General features: G+C 43.7%; 3 protein-coding genes across 4 annotated transcripts in view; all 3 read left to right on the top strand.

Moving 5' to 3' along the window:
• LOC309515973 (vomeronasal type-2 receptor 26-like) overlaps positions 1-18,179 on the top strand; it is a 50,836-nt gene that overhangs the window by 6,500 nt on the left and 26,157 nt on the right. The window lies entirely within an intron of this gene.
• On the top strand, positions 1,301-6,847 carry LOC309517537 (vomeronasal type-2 receptor 116-like; the record flags this gene model as incomplete). Its single annotated transcript, XM_082196759.1, has 5 exons — positions 1,301-1,834; positions 3,332-3,559; positions 4,300-4,426; positions 4,712-5,346; positions 6,827-6,847. Exons 1-5 carry the CDS (start codon positions 1,343-1,345, stop codon positions 6,845-6,847), a joined length of 1,503 nt encoding a protein of 500 aa, XP_082052885.1. The 5' UTR covers positions 1,301-1,342.
• On the top strand, positions 9,088-17,301 carry LOC309515979 (vomeronasal type-2 receptor 26-like; the record flags this gene model as incomplete). 2 transcript variants are annotated; one of them, XM_082194357.1, is made up of 5 exons in its annotated part: positions 9,088-9,692; positions 10,631-11,485; positions 14,010-14,237; positions 15,652-15,778; positions 16,403-17,301. In XM_082194357.1, the coding sequence occupies exons 1-5, from the start codon at positions 9,381-9,383 to the stop codon at positions 17,299-17,301; spliced, it is 2,421 nt and encodes an 806-aa protein (XP_082050483.1). In that variant the 5' UTR covers positions 9,088-9,380. The 2 variants fall into 2 exon arrangements, with proteins under 2 accessions (XP_082050483.1, XP_082050484.1); XM_082194358.1 differs by lacking the exon at positions 14,010-14,237.

The following is an 18,179-nucleotide window of genomic DNA, read 5'->3' as shown; positions in this document are numbered from 1 at the left end:
AATCACCTTACCCAGGAATGGAAGATTCGAAACTGGGCGGTAATTGGATAGATCTAAGGGATCTAATGATGTTTTCTTTAAGAGCGGGCGCACCACTGCCTCCTTCAGTTCCCCTGGGAATGTCCCGGTGCCAAGGGACAAATTGATGATATCCCCCAGGGGGGCCCGCACCTCGTCTGGACATGCTCTAATCAGCCAAGACGGGCACGGGTAGAGAGGGCAAGTGGTGGGCTTTCCAGCTCGGAGGAGTCTGTCCACATCGGCTGGGGATATCCGGTCAAAGTGGTCCAATACTGGACCCGAGGACAGTCGAGGGGCCTCCAGTTCCTTTATTGTATCCAAATTGGCAGGGAGGTCATGGCGGAGTGACAGGATCTTCTCCGCAAAAAAGCTCGCAAATGCCTCACAGCTGTGTGTCGAATTGTTATTTAAATTTGGCTGTCCTTCGAGGGACGTTAAAGACCGAATTATACTGAATAATTGTGCCGGGCGAGAGCTAGCGGATGCAATGGAGGCCGAGAAGTAGGACTTCTTAGCGGCCTTCACTGCCATCTCGTAGGTTTTCATAAAAACCCTATAAGATGTTCTTGAGGCTCCGTCACGGGCACCCCGCCACACTCGCTCTAGCCGTCTGAGGTCCCGCTTCATTTTCCGGAGCTCCTCAGTAAACCAGGGAGCCTGGTTTCTGCGGGGTCGCAGAGGGTGCTTAGGTGCGATCTCATTGATGGCTGCCAGGAGCTGGGTATTCCAGCCCTCAACAAGCTCAGTCAATGAGTTGCCAGGGGGAGAAAGGTCCCGCAAGGCTTGACGGAATCTATCAGGGTCCATCAGCCTCCGCGGGCGAGCCCAAATCGGCTCACCACCTAAGCAGGGTGGGGATGGAACATCAACCCTGGCTTTCGTTAGGGGAAGCTGAGGTTGCCTCTGGGTCCGGTAACCCTCCAGCCTCTCCTAAGTTCCCGCAGGAGGAGTGCTTGCCTCCGGGCCAGGAGAGGTGAGGCACCTGTGGACTGGGGCCGCCCTATGCCTTGGGGCAGAGAAAAGTCAGCCAGTCCCAAGTTGTGGGAGCAACATTGTTGGTAGCCAGTTCCTGCCTGCACCCTGTCCTGCTTGTCTGCCAGAGCTCCTGACCTCACCCGACTCCCTGCCTGGGACCCAGCTTCAGCTTTGACGGACTGCCTCCATACTGCATGCCCTCGACTTTGGACTGGACTCGGACCTCACCTCATGGTTAACCTGTGGGACCAGCCCAGCACACCGTTCTTCTTAAATCAGTGCTAGGGGCAAAGCCAGTGCTGTTATTTTCTGCGGGAATTCTGCATCCATACTTGCCTTACAACCAATGTTAGCACAATGTGAAAGGGAAAATGTGGCTGGGACACCTATGAGGAAAGTGTGGATTCTGACTGCTCAGCTTGATTTCATAGGAACCACTTATCCAACAAGATGGGATATGCAAGTCTTCCAAGGTTCCATCTCCTTTACAGTTCATTCAAACGTGGTGCAAAGATTCAGAGCCTTTCTTCAGCTCCTAAACCCCTTTGAGGAAAATGGAGATGACTTTCTCAAGCAGTTCTGGACCCTGGTTTTTCACTGTTTATTTCCAAACTCCAACACAGAGGAGAAGCCCAGTGGAACCTGCACTGGAGAGGAGAAGCTGGAGGATCTCCCTTCATCTGATTTTGAGATGAGCATGACTGGCCACAGCTACAGTGTCTATAATGCTGTCTATGCCATGGCACATGCTTTACATAACACATTGTTGCACAGGTCCAAACAGAGGGCAGCGATGGAAGGAGAGATGCAGGAGCTTCCGAAGCTGCAAGCTTTGCAGGTACTGGTTAACATTTGACATGGCTAGGATCATGATGTCCAGGGGTATGTGCAACAGTGCCCTGAAAATTAGTATAGATAACCATACAGCATTTCTCTCATTCATCTTCAGTCTCTTCTATTATTAATTCCTTCTCTGCAATAAACGCTCAGTGTGGCTCATTTGCATTTTCCCTATAGAGAATTTGAGAAATAAATTTGATGGTTTTTCCAAGACACAATATATTGGAAGTGACTGTCTAAGTCAGGCTTCCTCAACCTTGGCCCTCCAGTTGTTTTTGGCCTAGAACTCCCATGATCCCTAGCTAGCAGGACCAGTGGTCAGGGATGATGGGAACTGTAGTCTCAAAACATCTGGAGGGCCGAGGTTGTGGGCGAGATCCCATCTCTCCTCATTGCCCATGGTGTCTGCCAGAACTGCAAAGCCATTGCAGACAGGGATTTGAAAAGGGAAGTTATCATTTGCCAGGAAATAGACCTCATTCTCTGATCGTTTATGTAGGAATTAAACACTAGTTCCTATTTACAGAGTTATGTGGAAGAAAGCTTGGGTTGTTTGACCCTTTAAGTAATTCCCTTTCCCCTCCTATAAAAACTATGCAATGGACTCTCTTTCACATTTTAAACAGAGAATACGTTTTACTCAGTGTACTTGCACAGGTTAGATTAAATATACCAAACAGGCAGGTGTTCCTTATGTTACCAATACATCTGACATAGATTTGAACCTAAGACAAAAACTGCTACAGACTGACTAACTCTGAGACAGGAAGCAGCATAACAGAACATAACTGCTGCTCTGTTAAGACTGTTCATAACTGCCATAATTGTACCAACTGAAATAAGTGCCTCCCGCAAAGGATATCACAGAGTTCTCTAGCCCTTGTGAGCATTAAGCCTTTCCTTAGCATTTTGGATGCTTTCATCTCACAGTTTAGGGGCTGGGGGAATAAGGTCCTCCATTGCTCTTTCCCTTTTACAAGCTCTCATCCCCTTACGCTGCTATCGGGGGCCTTTAAGACACTTATTGGTTAGTTGGAAAAGTCCTACCAAGCCAGCAATTCTGGTGGCTTCTCCAATTGCTCTGTGGTTCTTCTGACCAGGGAGAGGGGAGGAAGGGGAGAGTTGTAGCCACCAGTGTTTCTTGTAGTGAAGTGGGCAACAATGAATTCAGTGCCTTTGATGATGAATTTGTTGTGCAAGACGGTCCAGAGTGGAATGGCAAGATGTTATTGAGACTTTTTGGGGCTACTGCATCTGTAATCAAAAGCTTCCACCCTGTGGCTTTAGCCCTTGTAATTGTTTCTTGTTCAGCAGAGAACTATGTGCTTTAGCTTATTTAAAAGGTGTATAAACCACCCTTCAAAAGATTTAAAGCTCTAGTCTGAGCTTTAAAATCCCTGTCATTTACAGGCAGACGATCTGCCCCAAACTGAGTTCAGTAAGAAGTGACATTAGGGCTTTAATTCATTGCTCCTTTGTTTCCCTTTCAATGCAGCTTTACCCCTTTCTTAGGAGTGTATCATTTAACAACAGTGCTGGAGAAAAAGTATCTTTTGGTGAAAACAGGGAATTAGAAACAGGATTTGATATTACGAACTTGGTCATTTCCCCAAATAACTCCTATGTGAGAATCAAGGTTGGGAGGATAGATTTGGAGGCTCCCCCAGGAAAGCAATTTTCCATTCATGAGGACAAAATGGTGTGGCATAAAAGTTTTCTCCAGGTGAGGAATGACAGCAATGTCCATGAGATGTGGGTAAACAAAATATTATTGCATTGCAGATCATGAGTCTAGTGTGTTCCTATCAAAGTGTGGTACATATCTTGAAGCACATGTGGAACATGGAATCCTTATTTTGCTTTTTTATTTTTTTAGGACCTGTTACCCAGTATGTTTTATAGGTCTTCATACTACACCCCTGATTCCTCATTGTCTTTGGCAGGAAGATATGAAGGAAGCTTCTAAAAGGAGTCAGCTGAAGCCTCTTTTCAGTTGGGAAATGTGATAATAACACAATGTTCCAAATCCCAGAGAGGCTTCTAAGCATGTTCAGATATGTGTGTTAGACTGCTCCTTACACCCCCCTACTCAGCACAGGAAGATCAGAGGGGGAACAAGTACACCAAGGAGGTCTCTGGACATTGAGTGCAGGGCTGGTGAATATTCACCCACTCCTCAATTTGAGCCCCTGTGCATTTTCTGTAGTGCCTGAAGGAGGCTCAAAAGAAAGCCATTTTAAGCACCTCCCCACCCCCCAATTGTGGATAGTGGTATTTTTCTCCCTTACTTGGTTCTAAGGAGGTCATTCCTACCTCTTAGTCAATACTAAAATCCCACTGCGCATACAATACTGAGAATGCTTGGAATGACATGCGTTCCTAATTGTAGCTGAGATAATGGGAGGCAAAGATCCTATACTGCTATATGTGCTAAACTGTTCCCATGCTTATTCCAATGGAAAGGTTCCACCCCATTCTGTGTGTAGCCCAAGTTGCCCTCCTGGATCCAGAAAGAAAAAGAAGGAGGGGGAGAAATTCTGCTGCTATGATTGTGCTCCATGTCCCGAAGGAAGGATTGCTTCCCAGAAGGGTAAGAGACACAACTCTCCCCCCTCCCCCCCTCACACACTACAGTGGCCAGGCCATCCCGATCCAAATATGTCCACAGTTGACATACCAGATGAAGATGGTAAGAGGCTCCAGTAGCTACACATGCTAGTTGGCTTGGGGTTCAAACACATTACACTGTATCTGGTTTGTTGGGAAATAGCTAAGATATTTCCAATTTCATCCTAAGAGGTCCATATTGGAGGAATTTGTAGTTGCTCTTTAAGACATGATGAGTCTGCATCTAATCTTTTCTTTTTTACCTCAGACATGAATGACTGTATTGGATGCTCAGAAGATCACTATCCAAACAAGGACCAAACACAATGCATTCCAAAGACAATCAGCTTCCTGACTTTTGGAGAACCACTTGGGATGTCCATAGCATTTCTCTCTCTCCTTTTCTTTCTGCTCACACTTTTGGTCCTAGTAATCTTTGCTAAGCATCAAGACACACCCCTTGTCAGGGCCAACAATCGAGATCTGACCTACATTCTCCTCACGCCCCTCCTCCTTTGCTTTCTCTGCCCCTTCATCTTCCTCAGCCAACCAGAACGAGTGAGCTGCCTGCTCCGACAAATGACTTTTGGTGTCGTTTTCACTGTGACAGTTTCTTGTGTGTTGGCTAAAACCGTCACCGTTGTTTTGGCCTTTGTGGCCACCAAATCAGGTTCCAGAATGAGGAAATGGGTAGGGAAAAGACTGGCAAGTGCCATTGTGTTGACTTGTACTATTATCCAAGCTGGTATTTGCAGTGTGTGGCTGGGAACCTCTCCCCCATTTCCTCATTTTGACAAGCATTATGTGACGGGAGAAATCATTCTGGAATGTAATGAAGGGTTAGCTGCCTTGTTTTACTGTGTCCTGGGCTACATGGGGTTTCTGGCCATTGTCAGCTTTGCTGTAGCATTTTTAGCCAGGAAACTGCCTGACAGCTTTAATGAAGCCAAATTTATCACCTTCAGCATGTTTTTATTTTGTAGTGTTTGGATCTCCTTTGTTCCAAGGGAAAACACATGGTGGCTGTGGAGATCTTCTCCATTTTGGCCTCCAGTGCTGGCTTAATGGGTTCCATTTTTGCTCCCAAATGCTACATTGTTATGCTGAGGCCTGACCTAAACATCAGAGAGCAATTAATGAGAAACTGAATTAGATTTTTTTTAGAGGCGGGGCATTTAAAAGCAACCAACCAAGCAACCCATTTTCTTCTTCTTCATGGTTCCCCATGTTTGTTGTGTCATGGTTGATACTTCACAAATCATACCGGAACATTGTTGTCCTTTCACAAACGATCTCAGGCTACAGTTTTACAATTAATTGGCAATAATATCCATGGAAGTTACTGCAGTTCACTACATGTATATGGGATTGCAGTTTTAATAAAATATTCTAGTATACATTGTATACACAATATTTACTCACGATATATTTGTATTACCCAACATTTAGCAAGAGGAGATTTATTTCGAAGGAACGTTCACAAATGTTTGTTTTATTTCCAAATCCTTTTCCTCAGCCATGAGGCCAGGTCACTATGACAGCATAAACACATTGTATGAGCTACATGTAAATGCTGTCAATAAGAAACTACACATACATACCCTTTTTATTTTACCTTATTTTACCATATCTTATTCTTATAATATATCTAGTCATATGGTGTACGTGTGATAAAAAATCAAAGGAATTGAGATCAACATTTTGTTTTGATCCACCATGTGTTCAGAATATTTGGACATGCAGCTCTCTGTGTGTATGAAGAAGTATTTGAAGAAGAGCCAGGAGATAAATTCCCTACCTCAAGTTTTGTTTTAAATTTTGCCTGCCTTACATGCCTGTGGTCTGAAGTCTAGGGCTGCTTCCTTGGAATCCGAGAGTCATGGCGGAGCTCGCAATCCCCTTTGTGTCTCAAACTCTGCTCTTGAATGCACTTTCCTCTTCACAAAGCAGCATGTGAGAAAAGAGGGTTTAGGTGAAATCACAAGAGCAGTCTTTGCCCTGGGCACTGTTTTTTCCAGGGCATGTTTTGCTCCTCACACCACCCATACCAGCCCTGTTCTGCTTTGCAAGTCCGATCCCACATCCCAGCCTCTCAAAGCAGCATGGGGCTGGCAGGGCGTCAGGAGGATGTAATGGGCATGTGCCCTTCCTGCTGCGTCCTCCTCATGTCACCCACCCAACCCGTCACGGATGCTTTAGTTGTGATCCCTGCATTCCAGGGGGTGGAGCTTGATGACCTTTGGGGGCACCTTTCATTTCTACAATTTTTTGTTTATTTAGGTGAATATATATAGGGGCCCTAAAAAGGCCTGCAGACAGGCAAGTCCATCATCACAGCCATGCGTTGAAGTCACTCAGTCTGCTCACAATTGTTCCTTTCCAGCCAAATTCTACCAGTGGCTAGAATTCATCTTGGCCCCATGGGTTTACCTGCCCCATGCCGGGCCTTAAATAACATCAGCTGATGGACATGTGAATGTGGTTTGGACCATGAGCCCAATGGAGAGGCTTGGTTGGCCTAACTGCTGCAGGTCAGAGGTCCTTGTTGATTCCCAGCAAGGAGCTTTCTCTACCTGTGTAGATTCTCTTGAGTGATTGACAACTTTTAGGGTTCTGGATTATGTAAGAAAGTACAGTGAGTAGAGAAAGCTGCAGAGGCTCTCTTCTGGGAGCACAGTAGGTGATGAAACTGGCAGCAGGGATGCAATGGAGGGGAAGGGGCAACAGGCTTATTCCTGCTCCCCCCTCATTACAATGCCTTGAAAACACTTGAAGGAGGCTGCTGAGGGATTATTCTGTGTGGATCATTGTCTCTGTTACTTCCAATGGACCAGCTGAGGTAAAGGGATCATTATTCTCTCTCCTGTTATTATCAATTACATGGTAATAATCTGCTTCTGATTAGACCTCCATAGACTTCCAGAATCCAGTCTAAAAAGAATTAAAACCCTCTCTGCCATCCCCAGCAAATGCTAAGGTGCTGCCGACTCGTTTAGTGAGCTTTCCCCTGGAGTTGGATCCTAGGTCTTGGGAATTTAGCTGGTGCATTCAGAGAGTGCCATTTAAGGCAAGCTAATGTACTGAGGCTGTTTCTAATGCCAATGCTGATTAGCTGTAAACAGGGAAATCTCTGTCTAGGGCAATGTATTGTTCCTAGTATGGCAGTGTTGATGCTGTTAATCTTCTCGCTGCCTCAAATGGTGAATCTGTCAAATGTCAATCGGAGCATCAGTCACCTCCACATCCCTCACAAGTACTATCAGCCAGGTGACCTTATCATTGGTGCACTTGCTTCTCACATCGTGTCCTCTGTTGACTATGAAACCTTCATACAATGGCCATCCATCCATCAGATTCTTAATCCATTGTAAGTATTGCAAATTTTCAATTCCCATGTGATATTAATTCCTAAGTTGCCATGTGGGCTCATAAATACATCGTATTTATTTTCGCTATGGGGATTTATTACTTATAGGTAGGGGTGCAAAATATGCCCAGAACATAGGATCAGTCTTAGACTTAACCCTCCCCACCACCTGAATTTTAACATCTAAAATGATCAAGACAGACAATAAATTTCTAGTCACATTTGTAGGAATGAGGTGGATTATCTAGGATCCAGCTTTGAAGCAAAGAAAGAGCAGTCTTTCAGTGAGATACCACATTATGTTCTGGGTGGTGTGTTTCTCTCTCACCCCAAAGCTCCCCCACCCCATTTTCCAGAGCAGTGCTTAATGGAGAGGAGGAGCCATGGCCACGACCAGTCACATGGGTGTCATAATCTAGAGAGCCCAGCATTCTGATGTCAACAGGAAATGGGTGACTGGCCAGTAGGAACCATTGGTCTACCTAGCTCAGGTCTGTCTACACAGAGTAGCAGTGGCTCTCCAGGATTTCAGACAGGGGTCTGCCCCAGCCCCACCTAAGCAAATGCTCTACCATTGGGTTTTACAGAATCTTCAAAGAAAAAGTACACAGAGTAATTGTCAAAACATTACAGGCAACATAAGGTTGCCTGATATCGGGGGCAATTGATGCATGGGAAACTGAGGTCGGGCTCCAGAAACCTGCAAAAGGGCAACAAACTACAAGAAGGAAGCAGCTGGAGAGAATGACTCCTAGTTTCAGTTTTCTCTACACAAAGGCACAGAGTATGGGAAACAAGCAAGATGAATGGGAGCTTTTAATACAGGATGGCAAATATGACCTAGTAGGTTAGTAGGCATTACTGAACCCTGGTGGGATGGGACTCATGACTGAAATGTAGGACCTGAGGGGTAATCTGTTTTAAAGGTGTAGACCAAACAGGAAGGGAGGAGGAGCATTATATGTAAAGGATGTGTACACTTGTGAATAAATCCATGACCTGCAGCATGGAAAACAGATTGAAAGTATATGGTTAAAATCGTAGGAGGGAGAAATAACAGTGACCTCCAAGCCAGACTGAAGACTTGGATGATGCCTTCCTAGAGTAGATTATGAAACATTCCAAAAGAAGAGATACAGTGGTCATAGGGGACCTCAACTTCCCCAATATCTGTTGGAACTCAAACTCTGCCAAGAATGTAAGGTCCGACAAATTGCTCCATTGCCTCAGAATTCAAGGTTTTTTTAACTGATTGGAGAACTGGGTTAACAAAATGAATTTCAATAGGGACAAATGTAAGGTTCTGCACTTAGGCAGGAAGTACAAACTTCACAAATATAAGCTGAAGGACACCTGGCTTACTAGGATCTAGCCATCTTAGTGTAACTCAAGCTTCACTTGAGTCAAAGGTGTGATTCGGTTTTTGGTGTGTGTGTGTTTAAACCAAATTCTTTATTGGTTTAATTAAATCTGCCTGTAAGCTGCCTTGTTGCTCCCTAGCACAGAAAGGCAGGGAACCTAAGTTTCCTTAAACAAATTCACAAAAAATGGTACACAGCAAAACACTTTGATGTCCAACTCTCATTGCAGTGTTGTACCAAAATACTATCAGCAAATTCTGGCCTTGGTGTTTGCAGTCAAGGAAATCAACAAGAATTCCAATCTATTACCTAATGTCACATTAGGATTCCACATCTTTGATAGTTACTTCAGTGAAAGGATGACCTACTGGGCCACTTTGGAGCTGCTCTCTACACACTACAGATTCGTACCCAACTACCAGTGTGACAAACAGAAAAATCTGAGGGCAGTCATTGGGGGACTTGACTTTGAGATTTCCCTCCACATGGCAGCCATCTTAGGTGTCTACAAGATTCCCCAGGTAAGAGTCAAACATGGTGACTTCCCCTCATTCTTCTTTCCTCTGTCCTGTCGAGAAAAGTTTTGCATTCCATCATAGCCCTCTTGACAATTTCAGATTGTATTCAATAAAAGCTTTCATCCACCTTCATCCATTTCCCAACGTGTGCACGTTCTTCAGAGGGTATGAATGGAGCATTTTGCAGATAGTTGAACACACCTAGTCTATGTATGCGAACAGCTTGGTCTGCCGGCCTTAGGTAGACTCCAACCAGGATGATTTGCGGAGGCTGCTCAATAGTCGCTTCCACATTACTTTAATTAATTTGACCTGGAGAGTTTGGGGCTGTCACTGTTGCCGTCAACAGCTCACTGGTTATCTACCTAGTGAAATCAGAGACACAGAGAGAGCTTTTATATTCTTTTACTTTAATTCACAGGAAGACATGAAAGTACACTCACTCTTGAGCTGCCACCAAACCAGCCATTGCTTCCTAGAAATCAGACCCCTCCTGCTGCCTATGGTGGCTGCTAAGAACAATTCTCTTTTGGGTTCTGCTCTGAGACACACAGAACACATCTGGCCCTTTGGCAAGGAGGGGGCTCTGGCAAACTCTTCAGTGACAGCATGTCACTTGGCTGCTGTACTGTTTCTAACGTATCTGACTCCTGTCTCTGTTTACTGCTACCTTGCTCCTGTTCTTCTTCACCTATTGTTTCCCTAGTCCTTTTTCCTTCTCGGGTGTGACCCATCTCAAACCACCACACCATACTCTCCCCCCTTCCTTCTCCCTGGAAGGTTCTTGGGGTGCTGCTCTCCACCACTCCTCCTCATCTGCCCATTCCCTAACGGGCTTACTAAGGCAGTGGGTCCAAAGCACAATGGTTTCATCACTGCTATCCACACATAATCAATGTTTCTACTGCATTAATGGGAATTAAGTATCCGTTTCCTTCTAGCTCACTTATGGCTCCTTTGCCCCAGAGGATGCTGGTCCAAGTCAATCCACTTCCTTCTACCGGATGGTGCCCAATGAAGCTCATCAGTACACTGGGATTGTCAAGTTACTTCTGCAGTTTGGATGGACGTGGGTTGGGTTGCTCGCTGTGGATAGTAAGAGTGGAGAAAAATTTATGGAAATCCTGCAAACTCAGCTTTTCCAGAAAGGCATTTGCTTGGCCTTTTCAGAGAGAACTTCAAAAGGCACATATTTTGAAGAGTATTATGACAGGATCTCCCAGTGGCTCCAAGCCTATCTTGCTATTGCGGAAAGCAAAGCCAATGCTGTCGTTGTCTATGGAGAAGGCAAGTCCATGCTTTCTTTGCAGCTATTGCTCGCGGCAGGGGAAGCGGAAAACGTGACATCTATGGAGAAGGTATGGATTATGACTGCTCAACTGGATTTCTCAGCAGTGGCCTTTCGAACAAGCCAGGATATGCAACCATTTCATGGCTCCATATGCTTCACAGTGCACTCCAAGGAGGTGCAAGGATTCAAGACCCTACTTCGCTCCCTCAATCCTTTCATGGCAGGTGAAGATGGTTTTCTTCAGCAGTTCTGGCTGCAGACATTCTATTGTTTCTTTTCCAAATCCAGTACTGAGTTCAGTGAACCCTGCACTGGACAGGAGAAACTGGACAGCCTCCCCTCGTCTGGCTTTGAGATAAGCATGACTGGCCACACCTACAGCATCTACAATGCCGTCTATGTTGTGGCACATGCTCTACATGATGCCATGTACGGATCCAGGGCAAAAGACAGAGGAATTGTGAGAAGATGGAGACCGCAGCTTCAGAAATTGCAGCCTTGGCAGGTAATGGCTCTTTTTTTATTATATTATTTCATTTTATATTGTTGATAAAGCAAAGACAACAATTTTAACAACAGACAAAAATTGAAAGAAGAATAACCAAACTGTAAAATAGGCAGGTAGGATGTGTAGTTGCACGTGAGTTAAATAAAGACTTTAAAGTCCAAATTAAATCCAATTTTATCAGATCGCCAAGCATAGTTCCAGATTTGCCAGATTTGTGGGGGGTTGTTTTGAAATACTGGTTCTGCTGTATATGCCAAATCATATAAAATGTGTCTAGTCCTTGTCGAAATCTCAAATTATTTGTGATTATCTTTGTTATAGCTATATTCCAGAGTGAGTGGTACAAAGTGTCCAGCATCAGATTTTTGGGCTGTGTTCTATTGAGTTGCAATTACCATGAATGCTGCCACTTTAATCTTGCCAATTTTTTTTTGGCAACATATTTACAATGGTATCATCAGAAATACACAGTGACGTTCATTTTGGACGACAAAGCACCTTTTTATAGTAATATTTATCATTTCTGAGAAAATCGGATACAACCCGCTCACCTGCGCTTCAGCTCTTCAAAATAGCTAGGTGTGATATTGTCAATGGCAATTTCTATCTCAACTAGAGTCTTAATAGGAACGCCTGTTTTGCCTGTTCCTCCCTCAGTCTAACCTCCCCCCCCCATTTTCCTGTTCTTTCATTTTTACCCTTTCTGCATTGAACTTCATGGATGTTTGCATGATGATTTTGGAAGTCCTGTTTAAGCTTTGTTTTGTTTTCTTACAATTAATTTTTATTCAGTTTCCAATATACATTCCATCCATATTTAACATCCACTTCTAACATATACATCTTTTAGACTTCCCTCAGCCTATCTGACAATTTTCCATATAATCACAATTACTCACATTTCTTAAATTTATATTGCACTTTAACAATAGTTTCAATTATGTTCAACAATAGTTTCAATTATGTTCAACAATAGTTTTAATTATGTTTCCTGCTTGGCAGGGGGTTGGACTCGATGGCCCTTGTGGTCTCTTCCAACTCTATGATTCTATGATTCTATGAACAATCTTAATCTTATCATATCTTTTAAGCAACATTTCTATCCATCGTTTTCACAGAGCTTCTTGAAAGCCAAAAAGCGTTATTTGCTCCTCACATACATTTTTGGTATACTCTGTGAATTTATTCCAGTCCTCGGTGAATCTCTGATCACGCTGGTTCCGAATTTCCCCCGTTAATTTGTCCATTTCTGCATATTCCATCAGTTTCATTCTCCATTCTCCCCTCGTCGGCATTTCTTCCTGTTTCCATTTCTGGGCCATCAAAATTCTAGCTGCTGTCACTGCATACCTAAATAATGTCACATCATTCTTTTTAATTTCATTCCCTAATATTCCTAATAAAAATGCTTCTGGTTTCTTAACAAAAGTATATTTCAACATTTTCTTCATCTCATTATAAATCATTTCCCAGAAGCCTTTCACTTTCTTACACTCCCACCACATGTGATAAAATGTTCCTTCTTTTTCCTGACATTTCCAACATTTATTACTGACTTTATACATCTTACCAAGTTTCACTGGTGTTACATACCATCTATACATCATTTTCATAACATTTTCTTTTATTGTAGTGCATGCACTGAATTTCATTCCTTCTTTCCACAATTTTACCCACTCATCAAATTGTATATTATAGCCAAAATCTTTGGCCCACTGAATCATAATTGATTTTACTTCCTCATCCTTTGTATGCCACTCAAGTAATAATTTATACATTTTTGATAAAAATTTAACATCACTATTCAAGATTTCTTGATGAAACCTAGATTTCTTTTCCTGAAAACCTCTTTCTGACAACTCTTTTTTGAACATTGCATTTAACTGAAAATAGTGCAACCAGTCACTCACATTTTCTTTAACTTCTTCATATGGTCTCAGTTTCCATTTATTACCTTCTTTAATTATCAAATTCTCATAAGTAATCCATCTCCCTGTCATATTGATCTTTTTCACACTCATTATCTCCAATGGTGATAGCCAATATGGAGTTTTAAACTCTAATAAATTTTTATACCTATTCCAGACTTCAATCAACGATCCTCTAAAGATGTGGTTTTCAAAACCTTTATGCACTCTATTCTTTTCACACCATAAATACGCGTGCCAACCGAATCTATTATCATAACCTTCAAAGTCCAACAATTCTGTGTTTTCTAACTTTATCCATTCTTTCACCCAGCAAAGACACAAAGCTTCATAATATAGCTTTAAATCTGGCAGGGGAAGTCCTGTTTAAGCTTTGAAATACATATACAGTGTGCCTTAGTCCTATACGGAGGAATCTACAGAGGAAAGAGAGATCTACATTTACTGTTATTATTGCTATTGTTATTATTTTGTGATTATATGAAATCTTGTCTACTGCCTTGGAAGAGGCATTGACACATTAAAAGGCGATGCCGAACATAAGATAAGGTTGAGTTTTAAACAATTGTCCTTTTCCTGCCATCTCAATGCAGCTCCACCCATTTCTTAGGAGTGTCTCATTTAACAACAGTGCGGGAGAAGAAGTGTCTTTTAGTGAGAACAGGGAATTAGAAGCTGGATTTGATATTACCAACTTGGTCACTTTCCCAAATAACTCCTTCATCAGAATGAAGGTTGGATGGATGAATTTGGATGCTCCCCCAGGAAAAGAGTTTTCCATCAATGAAGACAAAATGGTGTGGCACAGGAGTTTTCACCAGGTGGGGCATGATTTCAGGAAATTGCAACTCCAGTGTGTCCTAAAGGAGATGCTTGCGTCTTGGAAGCCTACCTGAGACATGGATCCTGTATTTTCCCCCACTTGTTGTTTATGAAAACCTCTATGAATGTTGTGGGGCTCTGGTGCCCTGAAGGAGGCCAGGACATAGTTCATTATTATATACTTGTTTATTGCATTTTTAGTCCACCTTTCCTCTAAGGAGCTCCAGGCTGTGTGCTTACTTCCTGTTTTATCCTAACAACAACCCTGTAAGGCAGTGTAGACTGGGAGAAGCAGTGAGTGGCCCAAGGTCACCCAATGAGTTTCATTTGAACCCTGGTCTTCCACTTCCCTGTCTAGCACATTCTTTATAGATTTCTAGGCCAGCAGAGTGTGACCTAAGCCTAACCTCCAACCAACTTCTTTGGGGAGAAAGAAAAGGGAGGTGAGCCTGGAGACAGACGAGGCAGACTTCTGCAGAGAATGCCTGGTTTGGAGGTCAGTAATTCTCAAGATATACCAGCAGAAGTCTGGCAGAGTCCAGCACTATCCTTGTTTTTGAGGCTGCTTAAGTTGTGGAATGTGCGTGGCACTGTGGTCTAAACCACAGAGCCTAGGACTTGCCGATCAGAAGGTTGGCAGTTTGAATCCCAGTGACAGGGTGAGCTCCGGTTGCTCGGTCCCTGCTCCTGCCAACCTAGCAGTTCAAAAGCATTTCAAAGTGCAAGTAGAGAAGTAGGTACTGCTCCAGCGGGAAGTTAAACAGCGTTTCCATGTGCTGCTCTGGTTCACCAGAAGCGGCTTAGTTATGCTGGCCACATGACCCGGAAGCTGTACGCCGGCTCCCTCGGCCAATAAAGCAAGATGAGCACCGCTACCCCAGAGTCATCCATGACTGGACATAACAGTCAGGGGTCCCCTTACCCTAACTTCTGTTAGCCCAGTGTATTTAGTCTGGGGTTCTCAGTCCCCAACATTTGTGTTATTCAGCTGGAAAAACTGAAGGAACCTGAAAGTGTATACAGTAGCTGCTTATTTAAATCACTTAGGATGTCAAAACATCCTTTCAACTCTACTTTGAAACCTTTTGAATTTTATAAGAAACGTATTTTTCCAAATAATAGTATTACTGTTCAGGTGAACTCCCTCCCTCCCTTTGATTTTTTTTTAAAAAAACCACACACATTGAAATGGCCATAACTTCCTTTTCAAAGTCACAAAAACATCTTCTGTCTCATTAGATGCCATTAATGACTGTTGACAGCTCATTGTTTTCAAAATTCTCTTAATATTCAGCAGGCCATTTCTCCCATCCACTTGATCCCTTGCAGCCCAGAAAATGGAGTTCAGGTTCTCCAAAGGTCCATTCTTCAACCTGTGCTAAACATTTCCTAATGGTTAATTATAATTCACAGGTGCCACCCCTCTCTCAATGCAACAAAAATTGCCCTTCTGGTACTAGGAGAAAAAAGAAGGAAGGGGAGAAATTTTGCTGCTATGACTGTGCTCCGTGTTCAGAAGGCAAGATTTCATACCAGAAAGGTAGGAGACATCAGGTAGCTTTCAGATATGTGCCATATTAGATTTCCTGTGAAGGGTCTGTGGCAGTGTGAAAGGTGTCATAGTTGCTGCTATTGATGTAGTTCTGATATCTATGGTCATTGAAGTTCACAGACTTGGAGCTCTTCATTGCAACCAGGTGATGGCCCAGCAACGAGGCCCAGCATTTTCAAAGAGGTGCTTTGCAAGCCCAAATGATCAGATTATGGTTGGGGTTTACAAAGCACACTGTTACCTGTCCTTCACCTAACTTCAGAGATGACATCAGATACAGGGCCGGTAGGTATAACTTGCTAAAATGGCCCCATGGGCCAGAGGTTTTCTATCACTGGATTACCTGGGTGGTGATGGAGATGAGTTGCACCGGTGCACCTGTAAAGCACAGGCCTCCTGCTCTCCAGACCCACCACCTTACTGTCCAGGCAAGCGACTGAGAGATCATTGTCTGGGGGAGGGGGGTCCACAGCCCTTTCTCCCCATGCTAGTCACTCCTGTGTCTGAAAAGGATTGTCTCTTGCACATCCAACTGGTAAGTCCCATACTGCCAGGAGGATGCATACCTACTCTCAAGTTGCACCCTTATAGGGAATCCTTTCTTCTTTTCAGACATGAATGACTGTGTCGGATGCTCAGAAGATCACTATCCAAACAGGAACCAAACACAATGCATTCCAAAGTCCATCAGCTTCTTGACTTTGGAAGAACCGCTTGGGATGAGCTTAGCTTTTGGCTCCGTATTCTCCTCTTTGCTCACCATATTGTCCCTCGCCATCTTTATGAAGCATCAGGACACACCGATTGTCAGGGCCAATAATCGGGACCTCACCTACGTTCTCCTCCTGTCTCTCCTTCTCTGTTTTCTCTGTCCCCTCATCTTCCTCAGCCGACCAGACAGAGTGACCTGCCTTGTCCGACAAATGGCTTTTGGTGTGGTTTTCACAGTGACTGTTTCTTGTGTGTTGGCCAAAACCATTACCGTTGTTCTGGCATTCATGGCCACCAAACCAGGATCCAGAATGAGGAAATGGGTGGGGAAAAGACTGGCAAGCGCCATTGTCTTCACTTGTACTATTATCCAAGCTGGTATTTGCACTGTGTGGCTGGGAACCTCTCCCCCATTCCCCCATTTTGACAAGCACTCTGTGATGGGAGAAATCATTCTGGAATGTAATGAAGGGTCAGCTGCCATGTTTTACTGTGTCCTGGGCTACATGGGCCTCCTGGCCATTGTCAGTTTTGTTGTAGCATTTTTAGCCAGGAAACTGCCTGACAGCTTCAATGAGGCCAAATTCATCACCTTCAGCATGTTGTTGTTTTGTAGTGTTTGGATCTCCTTTGTTCCAGTCTACCTGAGCTCCAAGGGAAAACACATGGTGGCTGTGGAGATCTTCTCCATCTTGGTCTCCAGTGCTGGTTTACTGGGTTCCATCTTTTTCCCGAAATGCTACATTATCATATTAAGGCCTGATCTGAATGACAAACAGCAGTTAATAAAGAAGAAATAGCAAAGTACTCTGTTGTCACTATTTTCTGTTACCCCGGAATATGGGTAATGATTTTGCTGCTGACTTCATGATATAATTTTATTGTATTTATTTGTTGAACTTGCTTTGCACATTAAAAAAAATTAGGTGGTTCCCCGCCCCCCCCCCCGAGTTGTGGTCCCCACTTTTGTGAGCCCAAGGGCACAATTGGAAAACTAAGGAATTCTTGTGGACACAAAAAACCACCAATTTTACAGAGGAAAGTGTAGAGATGCCCAGAAACTCCACCTCCATCCTTTCTTGTAACTTGAATCCATTGGTTTGGGTCCTACTCTCTGTAGCAGGAGAAAAGCTTGCTGCATCTTCTTTATGACAGCCCTTGAGATATTTGAAGATGGGTATCATATCTCCTCTCAGTCTCCTTTTTCCAGGCTAAACATACCCAGCTCCCTCAGCTGTTGCTCATAAGGCTTGGTTTCCCACCCATCATCTTCCTGGCTGCCCTCCTCTGCACATGTTCAGCACACATTTTACCTCATGAAAATATAATGGGGTACTTTGCCAAAAGCCTGCATGAACTCAAAATAGACTATGACCACAGCATTCTCCTGATCCACCATATTTGTAATGCCATAAAAAAGAAAATAAATGAGATTGGCCTGGTATGACAACAACAGGCCCAGGACAGAACCCTTTGGTACATCTGTGGCATCAGTAGATAATATCCCTATGCTATGAGGAGAAAATGAAAAGGAGGGAAATACCCCTCTTCCCAGAGAGAGTGAGAGATGCCACATATACCTATTCTGAACTCAGAATTGTACATGCAGCTCTCTGTGTGAATGAAGAAGTATTTGCAGAAGAGCCAGGAAAGAAATTCCCTACGTCAAGTTTTGTTT

This window comes from Podarcis vaucheri (genome assembly GCF_965113315.1).
Source record: "Podarcis vaucheri genome assembly, chromosome: 13".
Classification (NCBI taxonomy): Eukaryota; Metazoa; Chordata; class Lepidosauria; order Squamata; family Lacertidae; genus Podarcis; species Podarcis vaucheri.
Note: the sequence above shows the minus strand (reverse complement) of the source record. Positions and strands in the feature narration are given on the sequence as shown.